Source organism: Triturus cristatus, chromosome 7 (assembly GCF_964204655.1).
Source record: "Triturus cristatus chromosome 7, aTriCri1.1, whole genome shotgun sequence".
NCBI classification, from domain to species: domain Eukaryota; kingdom Metazoa; phylum Chordata; class Amphibia; order Caudata; family Salamandridae; genus Triturus; species Triturus cristatus.
In genome coordinates, this window is record NC_140590.1 from 1,863,702,330 (window position 1) to 1,863,721,564 (window position 19,235).

General features: G+C 51.2%; 1 protein-coding gene and 1 long non-coding RNA gene across 2 annotated transcripts in view; one reads left to right on the forward strand and one right to left on the reverse strand.

The window, feature by feature from the left end:
- The window catches only part of LOC146813518 (uncharacterized), a 182,853-nt gene that overhangs the window by 25,489 nt on the left and 138,129 nt on the right, over positions 1-19,235 (reverse strand). The window lies entirely within an intron of this gene.
- LOC146813519 (E3 ubiquitin-protein ligase TRIM38-like) overlaps positions 6,669-19,235 on the forward strand; it is a 191,118-nt gene continuing 178,551 nt past the window's right edge. The window contains exon 1 of the mRNA XM_085614765.1: positions 6,669-6,802. Coding sequence (XP_085470891.1) covers positions 6,745-6,802 — 58 coding nt within the window. The 5' untranslated portion in view covers positions 6,669-6,744. The remainder of the gene's footprint in view (positions 6,803-19,235) is intronic.

The window sequence follows — 19,235 nt, forward strand, 5'->3', positions numbered from 1 at the left end:
GACCTTCCGACCCCAAACAATGAAGCAATAATGCAGTTTTTCTTTCGGCACTCAAAGAGGCTCCACACACCCTGGCATATCTTTCAAAGACTTTGCGCCATTTCTGCCATTTAATGGGTGGATCTCCCGGGGAGGACAAAAAGAAAGGGGGTGCAGTAACGTTCTGCATGTTTAAAGCTAGCCCTCAAATGTGATAACTTCCAATTATTACCTGAGTCTCACATTTAAAGCTAGCCCTCAAATGTGATAACTTCCAATTATTACCTGAGTCTCACCTTCACCTTTTTCTTTTTAAAAAAAATAAAATAAAAAAAATAATAAAAAAATGTGAGGCGATCTACTCTTTCACCCTACTAATTCTATCAGTAGGATACAGGAATAATAAGTAGAAGAAATAGCTCTTCATATAGTTGAAACAATATAAAAGAAACTAAACACAGTTGAGTTCTCACAGTTAAACGTACAATTTGACTACTATAATATAATCTTTACAGTGTGTGTATCACTGAGTTGACACACGTACTAAAGTATCTTCACAGTGTGCGTATCACAGAAGTGACACGCAAGCAAAACTGTAGTAGTTAAGTCAGTTACTTCTTGCAGCATGCGAGAAGATGAGCGCGCTGAGCAACCACCGCAGAGAATGTTCTATTAACCATACCTCCAATATAATCTTCAAGAGTGTGAATTGCTGGGATGACACAAAGTGATCCGTTACCGACACCCTTTAGCGAGCTTGATTCGCGCTGTAGACAAGTGTGCGAATCACCGTTAAATCGCTTGCCTGAGCGATCTAGGCAGAAGAGCTCGCACGAAGACAGTGCGTTCCAGTCTTGCGTTTCACGCTGAAGACGGCTCCCTCAGCAGTGCACCAATGCGCGAGGACGCTGTTTCATGCGTCGGAGACAGCGCTGACGCTTGATATCAGAGGGTTCTACTAAGATACAGCGCTGAAACGTGATGACGCTTGATGACACTTAGAGGAACATTGCAAGATCCGGGCGCAGGATGGCTTTTGATGACGTTGGACGAACTCTGCAAGTCACGGGCACAGAGCGGTAGCTATGGAAGCAGCTCGAGGAACACAACGAGGTAGGAGAATTCCGTTATGTTGTTGTTGAAGAACACTTTTTAAAGAAAAACAACGGTGTAAAACCTGCCCACAGAAGCGTTTCTCTCGACCCGAAACAGTATGAACACGAACCTTTGGCAAAAGTCAAATCCTTGATGGGTGAATTCTGCAAACACGATACAGAAAAAAAAAACCAAGCTTCATTCGTTAGGCACCCATCACGCTTGAAATCCACAATGCAGCAACCAAGAAAGTTGTTGACAAGAGCCAAAGAGCCAAAGTTTGTTCGTTTGAAGCACAGAGTGAAGATCTGTTTTCTCTTAAATAAATGAGGAACGATGCTTTTCTCACCAAGAATACAAGTAGTGTTGAGGTCCTTTTTCTCCTTTTAGCTTTCTCTCCTTAAAAAGAGCTTGTCAATCCCATCTTCTGTCGCCAAAATGTAAGATCCAACTCAAAGGCAAAGTGAGTTAGGTGAATAACAAGTTTAATCCAGGATAAAAGACCCCATCCACAAACAGCTTGTACATCGTTCAGGCTCTGGTCTCAACTGACTCTTCCCTGAGCCTAACATTCTAAACACCTAGCAACATCTCAGGCTTCCATGAGATGCTGCTAGATACTACACATGGCTACTGAAGAGGGTCCTCTAGGGCTGCAGCACAAATAGCGGCACCCTAGGGGCCCTTCACCAGGACCATGCAAACTGCCATTGCAGGCTGCGTATCTTGGTTAGGGCTGGGCGGTGAACATTGATTCACCAGTGGAGTTTGCAGAGTTTTTGCCACTCCGTGCTCCGTTCGGAATGCGGAGTTTGGCAAAACTCTGCAAACCACAGTGTAGCGGAGTTTACCGACACCCTGAGCCCTTTAACTGTGGTTAAAAATGAGGAAGCAGACGTGGAAAGAATACATTTCCTAGACTGCTGGAGGCAGTATATTCGTGTATGTGAGAGTGAGGTTGCCTTGGCAATCTCAGAATCCTCAGCGGGAGGGCGGTGGTAAGGAGCTGTGCCATTGTGCCCGCAGCGTGGCCCTGCAGTGTGCAATGGAGGAAACAGTGGAACTGCTCACTGCCAGCCCGGGAAGCATTCCTTCTGGCCCCCAACGGTCACCTGCAGTTTGTGTAAAAAAGAAGAAGCTGATGCTGCTGATGCTAGAGTGCTTTGACTGACTCCAGGCGTTTGCAGGTAAGAGGGGAGCCAGGACATCTGAGGAATGTGGGTGCATTGGGACCATTGTTGCCAAAGGACAAAGCAGGGGCAATAAAACACATCCCTCTGAAGTACTGGGAATTTTAAGCCCAGAGGTGCAGGGGAACACACCCTAAGACTTCGGGTTCTTCCTGTTTCAGACCTACAGAAACACAGAGTCTTCTGGGTGAAGTCAAAGATCAGTTTATTGGCTGCAGACCAATTACAGGTATCCGAGAAGTACAACAGCATGTATGTTCTCAGGAGACTGCTTAAAGTTACAGAAACGGGCTTCTCCTTAAATACAAAATATCATGCTTCAGGCACACATTCCTTGTTTTATGGTATGGTCATTCACATGTATCTATTACAAACGAAAAGGCAGAGTCATGATGACCATCCCACATTCCAGTTTAGCCAGCCCACAATTATTTACCCAGCAAGGCTCAGATCCCACATCAGATAGCAACATGCCCCAATAAACACGAGCATCTCCTGTTTAGAAAACAAGCCATAAAGCAGGAAGAGTCAGGTGTGAAAGAGATTAGCTGGAGGCTTGTGTGGGATGAAAAGGCTTTATGGTGTGTCAAACCCTGATGCTAATCACAGGTGGCCGTAGGACGGGGAGCTCGTGAGACCGGACTGACCTGGGGCAGCGGAGCCAAGCTGCCCAGGTCACAGAGAAGTCAAAGGAAGGCACATGTGCTCTAAAGGCCCGTATTTGCTTCATAATATGTAGCCTATGTGAGGGCAACCATAAGATGGCCACCGCTCTAAGATGGAACCCACGAAGTCAATGTATAATAACGTATACATAGTGCATTTATCGCTAAAACGTTATATAAAGCACTTGTACATACCGCATTGACCATTCGCGGTTCGCTAATACCGGGATAGACAGGGGTAGGGCCGTGTCTCCCACGCGATCCCAACTTTCAAAGTACCACACCTCCCTTTCTCATGTAAAATTCAGATGGGCATGTATGCAGGGTCTGGGGCAATTTATTTTGTATCAGAAAAACAGTTAGCACACCCGAGGAACGCCCGATGGATTGGGCCGTATTAGGAGCAAATAGCAATGCATGACAGTTTGTTTACATCAGCGCGCTACTGTCTAAGTAATAACCTAATAGTAATAGAAGACATCACTGAGCTGCAAGTGGCCTCCTTCCTTTGCGCCTTTGTTCCGCATGCTTGGTCCCATTGCAGCAGCGAAGACAAAAGTAAATCACTCGGTCTGCCTCATTTGCATTGGCAGCAAGAAATCAATTGGGACATGACTGGACGGGCGTCGGCTCACTCCGCCCACACGAGGAGCTCACTGAGTTTTTCAGCAAGTCCACGGAATTCCCCGTAGTTAAACTCTGCACGCTCAGCCCAGCTCTAGTATTGGTGCAGTGAAAACCGGAGAGTCAACATGGCACAGAGCCCTGTATGCCATGCCCACAGACACTGCATGAGGTATAGGTAAGTCACCCCTATTACAGGCCTTACAGCCCTAAGGCAGGGTGCACTATATCCCATGTGTGGACATATCTGCATTAGCAGATATGACCCTACAATACCTAAGCCGTTCGTGGATTTTGTAAGTGCAAAGGGAAGCCATAGAGCGTACATGGCTTGAACACCCATCATTACAAGTCCCCCGGCACCATGATGCACTGGTGTGGTCTCTAACTAGTCTCAGCCAGCCTGCCACCACCAGACATTGTTCTAACCTCATAGGATGAGAGCCAGTGATTTCAGAGGCCAGGTACAAAGCCTGCTCTGGGCAGAGGTGCTTCTCACATCCTCCAGGCCGGAATGGACTTCCAGAGCTTGAAGCTTCAAAGGCCGTGCCGCCTTTGAAATGCAACCCAGGCATTTCCAGATAGTGGAGGATGTCAACCCCCCTCCCGTCCTGTTACACATTTGGCAGGAGGACAGGTGAGATTCAGATTAGGAGGAGTGTCCCCATTCAGTTTATACCACCCTTAAGGCGGGACAAGTGATGTGGACACTACTTTTCCAATTCCTCCATCTTGAGATGGCAGGAAAATATCCTATCAGGGCTAGGGTAGGGCCTCTTCCCACAGGAAGTGGTCATTTAGAGGGTGTAGGTACCCGAAAGATAAGTAGCCCATTGGCTACTACCTGTCACTCCCTTTAACACCACTAAATTCAGTATTTATGTGGCACCCCAGACCCTGACCTTAGATTCGACCGACCCAAGAAGAACAATGGACAGAGAAGAGCTCCTGCAGAATATTGGTGCCAAACCCTGCCTGCTGCTTTAAGGACTCGACAATCGTGGTGGGCTGTCTCGTCCTGCAACTGTGAGGCCTCCAAGAACCCTGTAGCACCTCCAACCTTCGACATATTGACAAGAACCTCCCTTGGAGTAGACGGTAAAAAAACAATGGCTCGGGTGTGGCCAAAAGGTCCAATAATAAAGTGATCCTAAGGAGAGCACTTATGGTTAGAGAGTTGAAAATTAATTATTTTAAAGGAGCAAAAAAAATAATAACGTACATAGGGACATAAGTCAGTTCATGTGAAACATTTATTTCCACAACAATAGAATTCAGGTGCTCACACAATAAGTGAAAGAGGCGTGACTTGCAGAGTGATGGTGAAGTTTAAAATAACGGCATCGCATTGACAACAATAGTGTAAAACTCCTCAAGCAACTTTATAGAATAGGAAGAGTTTTGTTGTAAAGGGTCAACAGCGTTTCGATCTCAGCTGTTCGAGATCATCATCAGGACATATAACGGGTGAGCAAGCTGAATTGATGCAATTATTCGCAGTGCAAGGAAGAGCAATTGAGGGCTTCCGAAAACAGCTGAGGGTAGAGGAGTTCACCCAGATTAATTCGCTGAAGGTATGAGCGTGAGAATATCACGTGTGTGTAAACTTGTAAGGCAGGGTCAGCTGTATAAGTTGCGCTTAACAATTTGCTGCCAATATGTTTAGTTAAAGTCACTCATATTTGGAAAGTCTTGGGAGAGGAGCTCAGCGCGTCATGCAGCTTGGGCTGTCCGCGTTTAGTGCGAGAGGGAGGCAGAGCTTGATGGATAGGGGCATATTGTTCCAAATCCAGGGGCAGGGCTGTAAAAAGGCTTGATGCTTTATTTTATTATCTTTCCAACACTTCTTAGTCTGTAGTTAGACAGTGTCTTGGCTGTGGGTGGACTGAGGAACAGCACATGTGGTGTGTTTGTCTGCTAGATATGCGAGGTTGCTGGTTGTGCTGGCATTGTAAATGATGCAGCTGGTTCTGAAGGTGGTGTGAGCCAGCAACGGGAGCCAATGGAGTTCGATTAGGGTAGGGGTGATGTGGTCATATTTGCTCAGGTCCTGGATGAGACGTGCTGCAGCGTGTAGGTTACGCTTAAGGGTGCCAGTGTGGAGCCTGGGAGGACATGAAGCAGGGAAGGGTAAAAAAAGTGGTACCTGTAGGTGCTGTAAATGTGGTCATTTTCTCACTTCACCCAATTGTTGACCACTACCAAAAAGTGTAGGTAGATCCTAATTGGGCCTGACGAATTGCCAACTAATAGATTAATGGGCAAGAAACATGTTGACCTTATTTACTAGCACATAAACTTCACATCTTTAGAGTGAAAATACGTGCCCTTTTACTTTTAATTAGGGTAGGGGCCACGTTTCATTAAAATTATTTTGAGTGGACCATCTCCCCTACTTTAACCCACACTCCTACACATCACTATCACTTACACTGATCTAGGGCCCTCACATGCACTTCACCCATCGGCATAGGGAATGAAGATCTCTGCCAAGAAGGCCCCATCTCGGGTGCCGATCGGGTATTGCAGCGCTGACCCGATAAGGAGCAGACCCGATGATGAAGCAAGACACCTAGCTGGCTGTGTGTGTGAGGGTCTTTTTCCGAAAGGAGAAGATTCTTCTCCATACTGCTTTGACTCTACGCCTTTATGTGGAGCCCATGAATACACACAACCTCCTGCTTTAGAACTTAGGAACTGCATACCACTATTGTAGAGCTTAACTAACGGGCATCTATGCTGGACCTGGATAAAGAATCGCCTGTACCTCCCTCCCTTTGATTCATCAATCACAGGAGACAGCAAGACATAAGAGTACGTGAACCAAGAAAGTCTTGGGAAATTAATGGAGACTTTGGGCTGGACTCTTATAGGAACCCAACCATTCATTACACAACCATCCTCGAAAAAAGAACACAAGCGACCAAGAGGACATAAAACCCAGCAAAAGACATACACAAACACACACATACATACACAAGGTGCACAGTGACACATGGATCTGCATCCCCCACATCTCCCCCTCACACCGATTGCAGAAAGCTGCCGTCAGCACTTTCTAAGAGGAGTTTCCTGTCTCAGTATCAGTTATATAGCTCCTTCCCTAGCGACTCAAGAGACACAGCTCATACCCGAGTACCTCTCACTGTTTCCTGCTCCTCTGAGTATCCTGAGCATCAGTGAAGGCTCCGATGGCATCGAGGAGGGCTCCGAGAAGGAATCAGAGAAGGAATCAGATCTCTTCTACAGGTAATTCTGATGCATTCTCCTAGGACCGAGGGGATTACACATCATCTGTAATCAAAAGTTAGTGTTATACAGCCTGAATAGGGGCGCTGAAGGTAACCTTCTCTTATCTAGTAATGTGCCTGATGCAGTCTGTCCAGAGTAAATGAATTATAGTCTGTACATGGTCTATGTAGGGAAACTGTAGGAATCACACCTCATCGCAGCACACGCAACGTAGCAGCCAAATTTGCTGCTGTGTTGCACAGGTGAGAAGGAAAAAAAGAGTGCAGAGCTGTAACTGCGATGACTGAGCTGCTGCTGTCGTATCCTGCTCTTCTGCTCTAATTCGGCTGCCTTGCACGGTGCACAGATTTGCACTATGGTGCAGAGGTGAGAGTGTGCTGTATCGGCTACGACTGAGCTGCTGCTGCTGTGGTATCCTGCTCTGGTGCTCTAATTCGGCTACCTTGCACGGTGCATAGATTTGCACTATGGTGCAGAGGTGAGAGTGTGCTGTATCGGCTACGACTGAGCTGCTGCTGCTGTCGTATCCTGCTCTGGTGCTCTCATTACGCTGCCTTGCACGGTGCACAGATTTGCACTATGGTGCAGAGGTGAGAGTGTGCTGTATCGGCTACGACTGAGCTGCTGCTGCTGTCGTATCCTGCTCTGGTGCTCTCATTACGCTGCCTTGCACGGTGCACAGATTTGCACTATGGTGCAGAGGTGAGAGTGTGCTGTATCGGCTACGACTGAGCTGCTGCTGCTGTCGTATCCTGCTCTGGTGCTCTCATTTCGCTGCCTTGCACGGTGCACAGATTTGCACTATGGTGCAGAGGTGAGTGTGTGCTGTATCGGCTACGACTGAGCTGCTGCTGCTGTCGTATCCTGCTCTGGTGCTCTCATTACGCTGCCTTGCACGGTGCACAGATTTGCACTATGGTGCAGAGGTGAGTGTGTGCTGTATCGGCTACGACTGATCTGCTACTGCTGTGGTATCCTGCTCTGGTGCTCTAATTACGCTGCCTTGCACGGTGCACAGATTTGCACTATGGTGCAGAGGTGAGTGTGTGCTGTATCGGCTACGACTGAGCTGCTGCTGCTGTCGTATCCTGCTCTTTTGCTCTAATTCGGCTGCCTTGCACGGTGCACAGATTTGCACTATGGTGCAGAGGTGAGAGTGTGCTGTATCGGCTACGACTGAGCTGCTGCTGCTGTGATATCCTGCTCTGGTGCTCTAATTCGGCTACCTTGCACGGTGCATAGATTTGCACTATGGTGCAGAGGTGAGTGTGTGCTGTATCGGCTACGACTGAGCTGCTGCTGCTGTCGTATCCTGCTCTGGTGCTCTCATTACGCTGCCTTGCACGGTGCACAGATTTGCACTATGGTGCAGAGGTGAGAGTGTGCTGTATCGGCTACGACTGAGCTGCTGCTGCTGTGGTATCCTGCTCTGGTGCTCTAATTCGGCTTCCTTGCACGGTGCATAGATTTGCACTATGGTGCAGAGATGAGTGTGTGCTGTATCGGCTACGACTGAGCTGCTGCTGCTGTCGTATCCTGCTCTGGTGCTCTAATTACGCTGCCTTGCACGGTGCACAGATTTGCACTATGCTGCAGAGGTGAGAGTGTGCTGTATCGGCTACGACTGAGCTGCTGCTGCTGTCGTATCCTGCTCTGGTGCTCTCATTACGCTGCCTTGCACGGTGCACAGATTTGCACTATGGTGCAGAGGTGAGTGTGTGCTGTATCGGCTACGACTGAGCTGCTGCTGCTGTCGTATCCTGCTCTGGTGCTCTCATTACACTGCCTTGCACAGTGCACAGATTTGCACTATGGTGCAGAGGTGAGTGTGTGCTGTATCGGCTACGACTGATCTGCTGCTGCTGTGGTATCCTGCTCTGGTGCTCTCATTACGCTGCCTTGCACGGTGCACAGATTTACACTATGGTGCAGAGGTGAGTGTGTGCTGTATCGGCTACGACTGAGCTGCTGCTGCTGTCGTATCCTGCTCTGGTGCTCTCATTACGCTGCCTTGCATGGTGCATAGATTTACACTATGGTGCAGAGGTGAGTGTGTGCTGTATCGGCTATGACTGAGCTGCTGCTGCTGTCGTATCCTGCTCTGGTGCTCTCATTACGCTTCCTTGCACGGTGCACAGATTTGCACTATGATGCAGTGGTGAGTGTGTGCTGTATCGGCTACAACTGAGCTGCTGCTGCTGTCGTATCCTGCTCTGGTGCTCTCATTACGCTGCCTTGCACGGTGCACAGATTTACACTATGGTGCAGAGGTGAGTGTGTGCTGTATCGGCTACGACTGAGCTGCTGCTGCTGTCGTATTCTGCTCTGGTGCTCTCATTACGCTGCGTTGCATGGTGCACAGATTTGCACTATGGTGCAGAGGTGAGTGTGTGCTGTATCAGCTACAACTGAGCTGCTGCTGCTGTCGTATCCTGCTCTGGTGCTCTCATTACGCTGCCTTGCACGGTGCACAGATTTGCACTATGGTGCAGAGGTGAGTGTGTGCTGTATCGGCTACGACTGTGCTGCTGCTGCTGTCGTATCCTGCTCTGGTGCTCTCATTACGCTGCCTTGCACGGTGCACAGATGAGCACTATGGTGCAGAGGTGAGTGTGTGCTGTATCTGTGACAACTGAGCTGCTGCTGCTGTCGTATCCTGCTCTGGTGCTCTCATTATGCTGCCTTGCACGGTGCACAGATGTGCACTATGGTGCAGAGGTGAGTGTGTGCTGTATCGGCTACGACTGAGCTGCTGCTGCTGTCGTATCCTGCTCTGGTGCTCTCATTACGCTGCCTTGCACGGTGCACAGATTTGCACTATGGTGCAGAGGTGAGAGTGTGCTGTATCGGCTACAACTGAGCTGCTGCTGCTGTCGTATCCTGCTCTGGTGCTCTCCATACGCTGCCTTGCACGGTGCACAGATTTGCACTATGGTGCAGAGGTGAGTGTGTGCTGTATCGGCTACGACTGAGCTGCTGCTGCTGTCGTATCCTGCTCTGGTGCTCTCATTACGCTGCCTTGCACAGTGCACAGATTTGCACTATGGGGCATAGGTGAGTGTGCGCTGTATCGGCTACGACTGAGCTGCTGCTGCTGCCATATCCTGCTCTGGTGCTCTCATTACGCTGCCTTGCACGGTGCACAGATTTACACTATGGTGCAGAGGTGAGTGTGTGCTGTATCGGCTACGACTGAGCTGCTGCTGCTGTCATATCCTGCTCTGGTGCTCTAATTCGGCTGCCTTGCACGATGCACAGATTTACACTATGGTGCAGAGGTGAGAGTGTGCTGTATCGGCTACTACTGACCTGCTGCTGCTGTCGTATCCTGCTCTGGTGCTCTCATTACGCTGCCTTGCACGGTGCACAGATTTGCACTATGGTGCAGAGGTGAGTGTGTGCTGTATCGGCTACGACTGAGTTGCTGCTGCTGTCGTATCCTGCTCTGGTGCTCTCATTATGCTGCCTTGCACGATGCACCGATTTGCACTATGGTGCAGAGGTGAGTGTGTGCTGTATCGGCTACGACTGAGCTGCTGCTGCTGTCGTATCCTGCTCTGGTGCTCTCATTACACTGCCTTGCACGGTGCACAGATTTGCACTATGGTGCAGAGGTGAGAGTGTGCTGTATCGGCTACGACTGAGCTGCTGCTGCTGTTGTCTCCTGCTCCGGTGCTATAATTTCGCTGCCTTGCACGATGCACAGATTTGCCCTATGGTGGAGAAGTGAGTGTGTGCTGTATCGGCTACGACTGAGCTGCTGCTGCTGTCGTATCCTGCTCTGGTGCTCTCATTACACTGCCTTGCACGGTGCACAGATTTGCACTATGGTGCAGAGGTGAGAGTGTGCTGTATCGGCTACGACTGAGCTGCTGCTGCTGTCGTATCCTGCTCTGGTGCTCTCATTACGCTGCCTTGCACGGTGCACAGATTTGGACTATGGTGCAGAGGTGAGTGTATGCTGTTTCGGCTACGACTGAGCTGCTGCTGCTGTCGTATCCTGCTCTGGTGCTCTCATTATGCTTCCTTGCACGGTGCATAGATTTACACTATGGTGCAGAGGTGAGAGTGTGCTGTATCGGCTACGACTGAGCTGCTGCTGCTGTCGTATCCTGCTCTGGTGCTCTCATTACGCTGCCTTGCACGGTGCACAGATTTGCACTATGGGGCAGAGGTGAGTGTGTGCTGTATCGGCTACGACTGAGCTGCTGCTGCTGTCGTATCCTGCTCTGGTGCTCTCATTATGCTGCCTTGCACAGTGCACAGATGTGCACTATGGTGCAGAGGTGAGTGTGTGCTGTATTGGCTACGACTGAGCTGCTGCTGCTGTCGTATCCTGCTCTGGTGCTCTAATTCGGCTACCTTGCACGATGCACAGATTTGCACTATGGTGCAGAGGTGAGAGTGTGCTGTATCGGCTACGACTGAGCTGCTGCTGCTGTCGTATCCTGCTCTGGTGCTCTCCTTATGCTGCCTTGCACGGTGCACAGATTTGCACTATGGTGCAGAGGTGAGTGTGTGCTGTATCGGCTACGGCTGAGCTGCTGCTGCTGTCATATCGTGCTCTGGTGCTCTCATTACGCTGCCTTGCACGGTGCACAGATGAGCACTATGGTGCAGAGGTGAGTGTGTGCTGTATCTGTGACAACTGAGCTGCTGCTGCTGTCGTATCCTGCTCTGGTGCTCTCATTACGCTGCCTTGCACGGTGCACAGATGTGCACTATGGTGCAGAGGTGAGTGTGTGCTATATCGGCTACGACTGAGCTGCTGCTGCTGTCGTATCCTGCTCTGGTGCTCTCATTACGCTGCCTTGCACGGTGCACAGATTTGCACTATGGTGCAGAGGTGAGAGTGTGCTGTATCGGCTACGACTGAGCTGCTGCTGCTGTCGTATCCTGCTCTGGTGCTCTCATAACGCTGCCATGCACGGTGCACAGATTTGCACTATGGTGCAGAGGTGAGTGTGTGCTGTATCGGCTACGACTGAGCTGCTGCTGCTGTCGTATCCTGCTCTGGTGCTCTCATTACGTTGCCTTGCACAGTGCACAGATTTGCACTATGGTGCAGAGGTGAGAGTGTGCTGTATCGGCTACGACTGAGCTGCTGCTGCTGTCGTATCCTGCTCTGGTGCTCTCATAACGCTGCCATGCACGGTGCACAGATTTGCACTATGGTGCAGAGGTGAGTGTGTGCTGTATCGGCTACGACTGAGCTGCTGCTACTGTCGTATCCTGCTCTGGTGCTCTCATTACGTTGCCTTGCACAGTGCACAGATTTGCACTATGGTGCAGAGGTGAGAGTGTGCTGTATCGGCTACGACTGAGCTGCTGCTGCTGTCGTATCCTGATCTGGTGCTCTCATTACGCTGCCTTGCACGATGCACAGATTTGCACTATGGGGCAGAGGTGAGTGTGTGCTGTATCGGCTATGACTGAGCTGCTGCTGCTGCCATATCCTGCTCTGGTGCTCTCATTACGCTGCCTTGCACGGTGCACAGATTTACACTATGGGGCAGCGGTGAGTGTCTGCTGTATCGGCTACGACTGAGCTGCTGCTGCTGTCATATCCTGCTCTGGTGCTCTAATTCGGCTGCCTTGCAAGATGCACAGATTTGCACTATGGTGCAGAGGTGAGAGTGTGCTGTATCGGCTATGACTGAGTTGCTGCTGCTGTCGTATCCTGCTCTGGTGCTCTCATTACGCTGCCTTGCACGATGCACAGATTTGCACTATGGTGCAGAGGTAAGTGTGTGCTGTATCGGCTACGACTGAGCTGCTGCTGCTGTCGTATCCTGCTCTGGTGCTCTCATTACACTGCCTTGCACGGTGCACAGATTTGCACTATGGTGCAGAGGTGAGAGAGTGCTGTATCGGCTACGACTGAGCTGCTGCTGCTGTTGTCTCCTGCTCTTGTGCTCTAATTTCGCTGCCTTGCACGGCGCACAGATTTGCACTATGGTGCAGAGGTGAGAGTGTGCTGTATCGGCTACGACTGAGCTGCTGCTGCTGTCGTATCCTGCTCTGGTGCTCTCATTACGCTGCCTTGCACGGTGCACAGATTTGGACTATGGTGCAGAGGTGAGTGTATGCTGTTTCGGCTACGACTGAGCTGCTGCTGCTGTCGTATCCTGCTCTGGTGCTCTCATTACGCTTCCTTGCACGGTGCATAGATTTACACTATGGTGCAGAGGTGAGAGTGTGCTGTATCAGCTACGACTGAGCTGCTGCTGCTGTCGTATCCTGCTCTGGTGCTCTCATTATGCTGCCTTGCACGGTGCACAGATTTGCACTATGGGGCAGAGGTGAGTGTGTGCTGTATCGGCTACAACTGAGCTGCTGCTGCTGTCGTATCCTGCTCTGGTGCTCTCATTATGCTGCCTTGCACAGTGCACAGATGTGCACTATGGTGCAGAGGTGAGTGTGTGCTGTATCGGCTACGACTGAGCTGCTGCTGCTGTCGTATCCTGCTCTGGTGCTCTAATTCGGCTACCTTGCACGATGCACAGATTTGCACTATGGTGCAGAGGTGAGAGTGTGCTGTATCGGCTACGACTGAGCTGCTGCTGCTGTCGTATCCTGCTCTGGTGCTCTCATTATGCTGCCTTGCATGGTGCACAGATTTGCACTATGGTGCAGAGGTGAGTGTGTGCTGTATCGGCTACGACTGAGCTGCTGCTTCTGTCGTATCCTGCTCTGGTGCTCTCATTACGCTGCCTTGCATGATGCACAGATTTGCACTATGGTGCAGAGGTGAGTGTGTGCTGTATCGGCTACGACTGAGCTGCTGCTGCTGTCGTATCCTGCTCTGGTGCTCTCATTACGCTGCCTTGCACGGTGCACAGATTTGTACTATGGTGCAGAGGTGAGAGTGCGCTGTATCGGCTACGACTGAGCTGCTGCTGCTGTCGTCTCCTGCTCTGGTGCTCTAATTACGCTGCCTTGCACGGTGCACAGATTTGCACTATGGTGCAGATGTGAGAGTGTGCTGTATCGGCTACGACTGAGCTGCTGCTGCTGTCGTATCCTGCTCTGGTGCTCTCATTACGCTGCCTTGCACGGTGCACAGATTTGCACTAAGGTGCAGAGGTGAATGTGTGCTGTATCGGCTACGACTGAGCTGCTGCTGCTGTCGTATCCTGCTCTGGTGCTCTCACTACGCTGCCTTGCACGGTGCATATATTTGCACTATGGTGCAGAGGTGAGTGTGTACTGTATCGGCTACGACTGAGCTGCTGCTGCTGTCGTATCCTGCTCTGGTGCTCTCATTACACTGCCTTGCAATGTGCACAGATTTGCACTATGGTGCAGAGGTGAGAGTGTGCTGTATCGGCTACGACTGAGCTGCTGCTGTCGTATCCTGCTCTGGTGCTCTCATTACGCTGCCTTGCACGGTGCACAGATTTGCACTATGGGGCAGAGGTGAGTGTGTGCTGTATCGGCTACGACTGAGCTGCTGCTGCTGTCGTATCCTGCTCTGGTGCTCTCATTATGCTGCCTTGCACGGTGCACAGATGTGCACTATGGTGCAGAGGTGAGTGTGTGCTGTATCGGCTACGACTGAGCTGCTGCTGCTGTCGTATCCTGCTCTGGTGCTCTAATTTGGCTACCTTGCACGATGCACAGATTTGCACTATGGTGCAGAGGTGAGAGTGTGCTGTATCGGCTACGACTGAGCTGCTGCTGCTGTCGTATCCTGCTCTGGTGCTCTCCTTATGCTGCCTTGCACGGTGCACAGATTTGCACTATAGTGCAGAGGTGAGTGTTTGCTGTATCGGCTACGACTGAGCTGCTGCTGCTGTCGTATCCTGCTCTGGTGCTCTCATTACGCTGCCTTGCACGGTGCACAGATTAGCACTATGATGCAGAGGTGAGTGTGTGCTGTATCTGTGACAACTGAGCTGCTGCTGCTGTCGTATCCTGCTCTGGTGCTCTCATTACGCTGCCTTGCACGGTGCACAGATGTATACTATGGTGCAGAGGTGAGTGTGTGCTGTATCGGCTACGACTGAGCTACTGCTACTGTCGTATCCTGCTCTGGTGCTCTCATTTCGCTGCCTTGCACGGTGCACAGATTTGCACTATGGTGCAGAGGTGAGAGTGTGCTGTATCGGCTACGACTGAGCTGCTACTGCTGTTGTCTCCTGCTCTGGTGCTCTAATTTCGCTGCCTTGCACGGTGCACAGATTTGCACTATGGTGCAGAGGTGAGAGTGTGCTGTATCGGCTACGACTGAGCTGCTGCTGCTGTGGTATCCTGCTCTGGTGCTCTAATTCGGCTACCTTGCACGATGCATAGATTTGCACTATGGTGCAGAGGTGAGTGTGTGCTGTATCGGCTACGACTGAGCTGCTGCTGCTGTCGTATCCTGCTCTGGTGCTCTCATTACGCTGCCTTGCACGGTGCACAGATTTGCACTATGGTGCAGAGGTGAGTGTGTGCTGTATCGGCTACGACTGAGCTGCTGCTGCTGTCGTATCCTGCTCTGGTGCTCTAATTACGCTGCCTTGCACGGTGCACAGATTTGCACTATGGTGCAGAGGTGAGAGTGTGCTGTATCGGCTACGACTGAGCTGCTGCTGCTGTGGTATCCTGCTCTGGTGCTCTAATTCGGCTTCCTTGCACGGTGCATAGATTTGCACTATGGTGCAAAGGTGAGTGTGTGCTGTATTGGCTACGACTGAGCTGCTGCTGCTGTCGTATCCTGCTCTGGTGCTCTAATTACGCTGCCTTGCACGGTGCACAGATTTGCACTATGGTGCTCGAGGTGAGAGTGTGCTGTATCGGCTACGACTGAGCTGCTGCTGCTATCGTATCCTGCTCTGGTGCTCTCATTACGCTGCCTTGCACGGTGCACAGATTTGCACTATGGTGCAGAGGTGAGTGTGTGCTGTATCGGCTACGACTGAGCTGCTGCTGCTGTCGTATCCTGCTCTGGTGCTCTCATTACGCTGCCTTGCACGGTGCACAGATTTGCACTATGGTGCAGAGGTGAGTGTGTGCTGTATCGGCTACGACTGAGCTGCTGCTGCTGTCGTATCCTGCTCTGGTGCTCTCATTACGCTGCCTTGCACGGTGCACAGATTTACACTATGGTGCAGAGGTGAGTGTGTGCTGTATCGGCTACGACTGAGCTGCTGCTGCTGTCGTATCCTGCTCTGGTGCTCTCATTACGCTTCCTTGCACGGTGCACAGATTTGCACTATGGTGCAGAGGTGAGTGTGTACTGTATCGGCTACGACTGAGCTGCTGCTGCTGTCGTATCCTGCTCTGGTGCTCTCATTACGCTGCCTTGCACGGTGCACAGATTTACACTATGGTGCAGAGGTGAGTGTGTGCTGTATCGGCTACGACTGAGCTGCTGCTGCTGTCGTATTCTGCTCTGGTGCTCTCATTACGCTGCGTTGCATGGTGCACAGATTTGCACTATGGTGCAGAGGTGAGTGTGTGCTGTATCAGCTACAACTGAGCTGCTGCTGCTGTCGTATCCTGCTCTGGTGCTCTCATTACGCTGCCTTGCACGGTGCACAGATTTACACTATGGTGCAGAGGTGAGTGTGTGCTGTATCGGCTACGACTGAGCTGCTGCTGCTGTCGTATTCTGCTCTGGTGCTCTCATTACGCTGCGTTGCATGGTGCACAGATTTGAACTATGGTGCAGAGGTGAGTGTGTGCTGTATCAGCTACAACTGAGCTGCTGCTGCTGTCGTATCCTGCTCTGGTGCTCTCATTACGCTGCCTTGCACGGTGCACAGATTTGCACTATGGTGCAGAGGTGAGTGTGTGCTGTATCGGCTACGACTGAGCTGCTGCTGCTGTCGTATCCTGCTCTGGTGCTCTCATTACGCTGCCTTGCACGGTGCACAGATGAGCACTATGGTGCAGAGGGGAGTGTGTGCTGTATCTGTGACAACTGAGCTGCTGCTGCTGTCGTATCCTGCTCTGGTGCTCTCATTACGCTGCCTTGCACGGTGCACAGATGTGCACTATGGTGCAGAGGTGAGTGTGTGCTGTATCGGCTACGACTGAGCTGCTGCTGCTGTCGTATCCTGCTCTGGTGCTCTCATTATGCTGCCTTGCACGGTGCACAGATGTGCACTATGGTGCAGAGGTGAGTGTGTGCTGTATCGGCTACGACTGAGCTGCTGCTGCTGTCGTATCCTGCTCTGGTGCTCTCATTACGCTGCCTTGCACGGTGCACAGATTTGCACTATGGTGCAGAGGTGAGAGTGTGCTGTATCGGCTACGACTGAGCTGCTGCTGCTGTCATATCCTGCTCTGGTGCTCTCCATACGCTGCCTTGCACGGTGCACAGATTTGCACTATGGTGCAGAGGTGAGTGTGTGCTGTATCGGCTACGACTGAGCTGCTGCTGCTGTCGTATCCTGCTCTGGTGCTCTCATTACGCTGCCTTGCACAGTGCACAGATTTGCACTATGGTGCAGAGGTGAGAGTGTGCTGTATCGGCTACGACTGAGCTGCTGCTGCTGTCGTATCCTGCTCTGGTGCTGTCATTACGCTGCCTTGCACGGTGCACAGATTTGCACTATGGTGCAGAGGTGAGTGTGTGCTGAATCGGCTACGACTGAGCTGCTGCTGCTGTCTTATCCTGCTCTGGTGCTCTCATTACACTGCCTTGCACGGTGCACAGATTTACACTATGGTGCAGAGGTGAGAGTGTGCTGTATCGGCTACGACTGAGCTGCTGCTGCTGTCGTATCCTGCTCTGGTGCTCACATTACGCTGCCTTGCACGATGCACAGATTTGCACTATGGTGCAGAGGTGAGTGTGTGCTGAATCGGCTACGACTGAGCTGCTGCTGCTGTCGTATCCTGCTCTGGTGCTCTCATTACACTGCCTTGCATGGTGCACAGATTTGCACTATGGTGCAGGGGTGAGTGTGTGCTGTATCGGCTACGACTGAGTTGCTGCTGCTGTCGTATCCTGCTCTGGTGTTCTCATTACGCTGCCTTGCACGATGCACAGGTTTGCACTATGGTGCAGAGGTGAGTGTGTGCTGTATCGGCTACGACTGAGCTGCTGCTGCTGTCGTATCCTGCTCTGGTGCTATAATTTCGCTGCCTTGCACGATGCACAGATTTGCCCTATGGTGCAGAGGTGAGTGTGTGCTGTATCGGCTACGACTGAGCTGCTGCTGCTGTCGTATCCTGCTCTGATGCTCTCATTACACTGCCTTGCACGGTGCACAGATTTGCACTATGGTGCTGAGGTGAGAGTGTGCTGTATCGGCTACGACTGAGCTGCTGCTGCTGTCGTATCCTGCTCTGGTGCTCTTATTACGCTGCCTTGCACGGTGCACAGATTTGGACTATGGTGCAGAGGTGAGTGTATGCTGTTTCGGCTACGACTGAGCTGCTGTCGTATCCTGCTCTGGTGCTCTCATTACGCTTCCTTGCACGGTGCATAGATTTACACTATGGTGCAGAGGTGAGAGTGTGCTGTATCGGCTACGACTGAGCTGCTGCTGCTGTGGTATCCTGCTCTGGTGCTCTAATTCGGCTTCCTTGCACGGTGCATAGATTTGCACTATGGTGCAAAGGTGAGTGTGTGCTGTATTGGCTACGACTGAGCTGCTGCTGCTGTCGTATCCTGCTCTGGTGCTCTAATTACGCTGCCTTGCACGGTGCACAGATTTGCACTATGGTGCAGAGGTGAGAGTGTGCTGTATCGGCTACGACTGAGCTGCTGCTGCTATCGTATCCTGCTCTGGTGCTCTCATTACGCTGCCTTGCACGGTGCACAGATTTGCACTATGGTGCAGAGGTGAGTGTGTGCTGTATCGGCTACGACTGAGCTGCTGCTGCTGTCGTATCCTGCTCTGGTGCTCTCATTACGCTGCCTTGCACGGTGCACAGATTTGCACTATGGTGCAGAGGTGAGTGTGTGCTGTATCGGCTACGACTGAGCTGCTGCTGCTGTCGTATCCTGCTCTGGTGCTCTCATTACGCTGCCTTGCATGGTGCATAGATTTACACTATGGTGCAGAGGTGAGTGTGTGCTGTATCGGCTATGACTGAGCTGCTGCTGCTGTCGTATCCTGCTCTGGTGCTCTCATTACGCTTCCTTGCACGGTGCACAGATTTGCACTATGGTGCAGAGGTGAGTGTGTACTGTATCGGCTACGACTGAGCTGCTGCTGCTGTCGTATCCTGCTCTGGTGCTCTCATTACGCTGCCTTGCACGGTGCACAGATTTACACTATGGTGCAGAGGTGAGTGTGTGCTGTATCGGCTACGACTGAGCTGCTGCTGCTGTCGTATTCTGCTCTGGTGCTCTCATTACGCTGCGTTGCATGGTGCACAGATTTGCACTATGGTGCAGAGGTGAGTGTGTGCTGTATCAGCTACAACTGAGCTGCTGCTGCTGTCGTATCCTGCTCTGGTGCTCTCATTACGCTGCCTTGCACGGTGC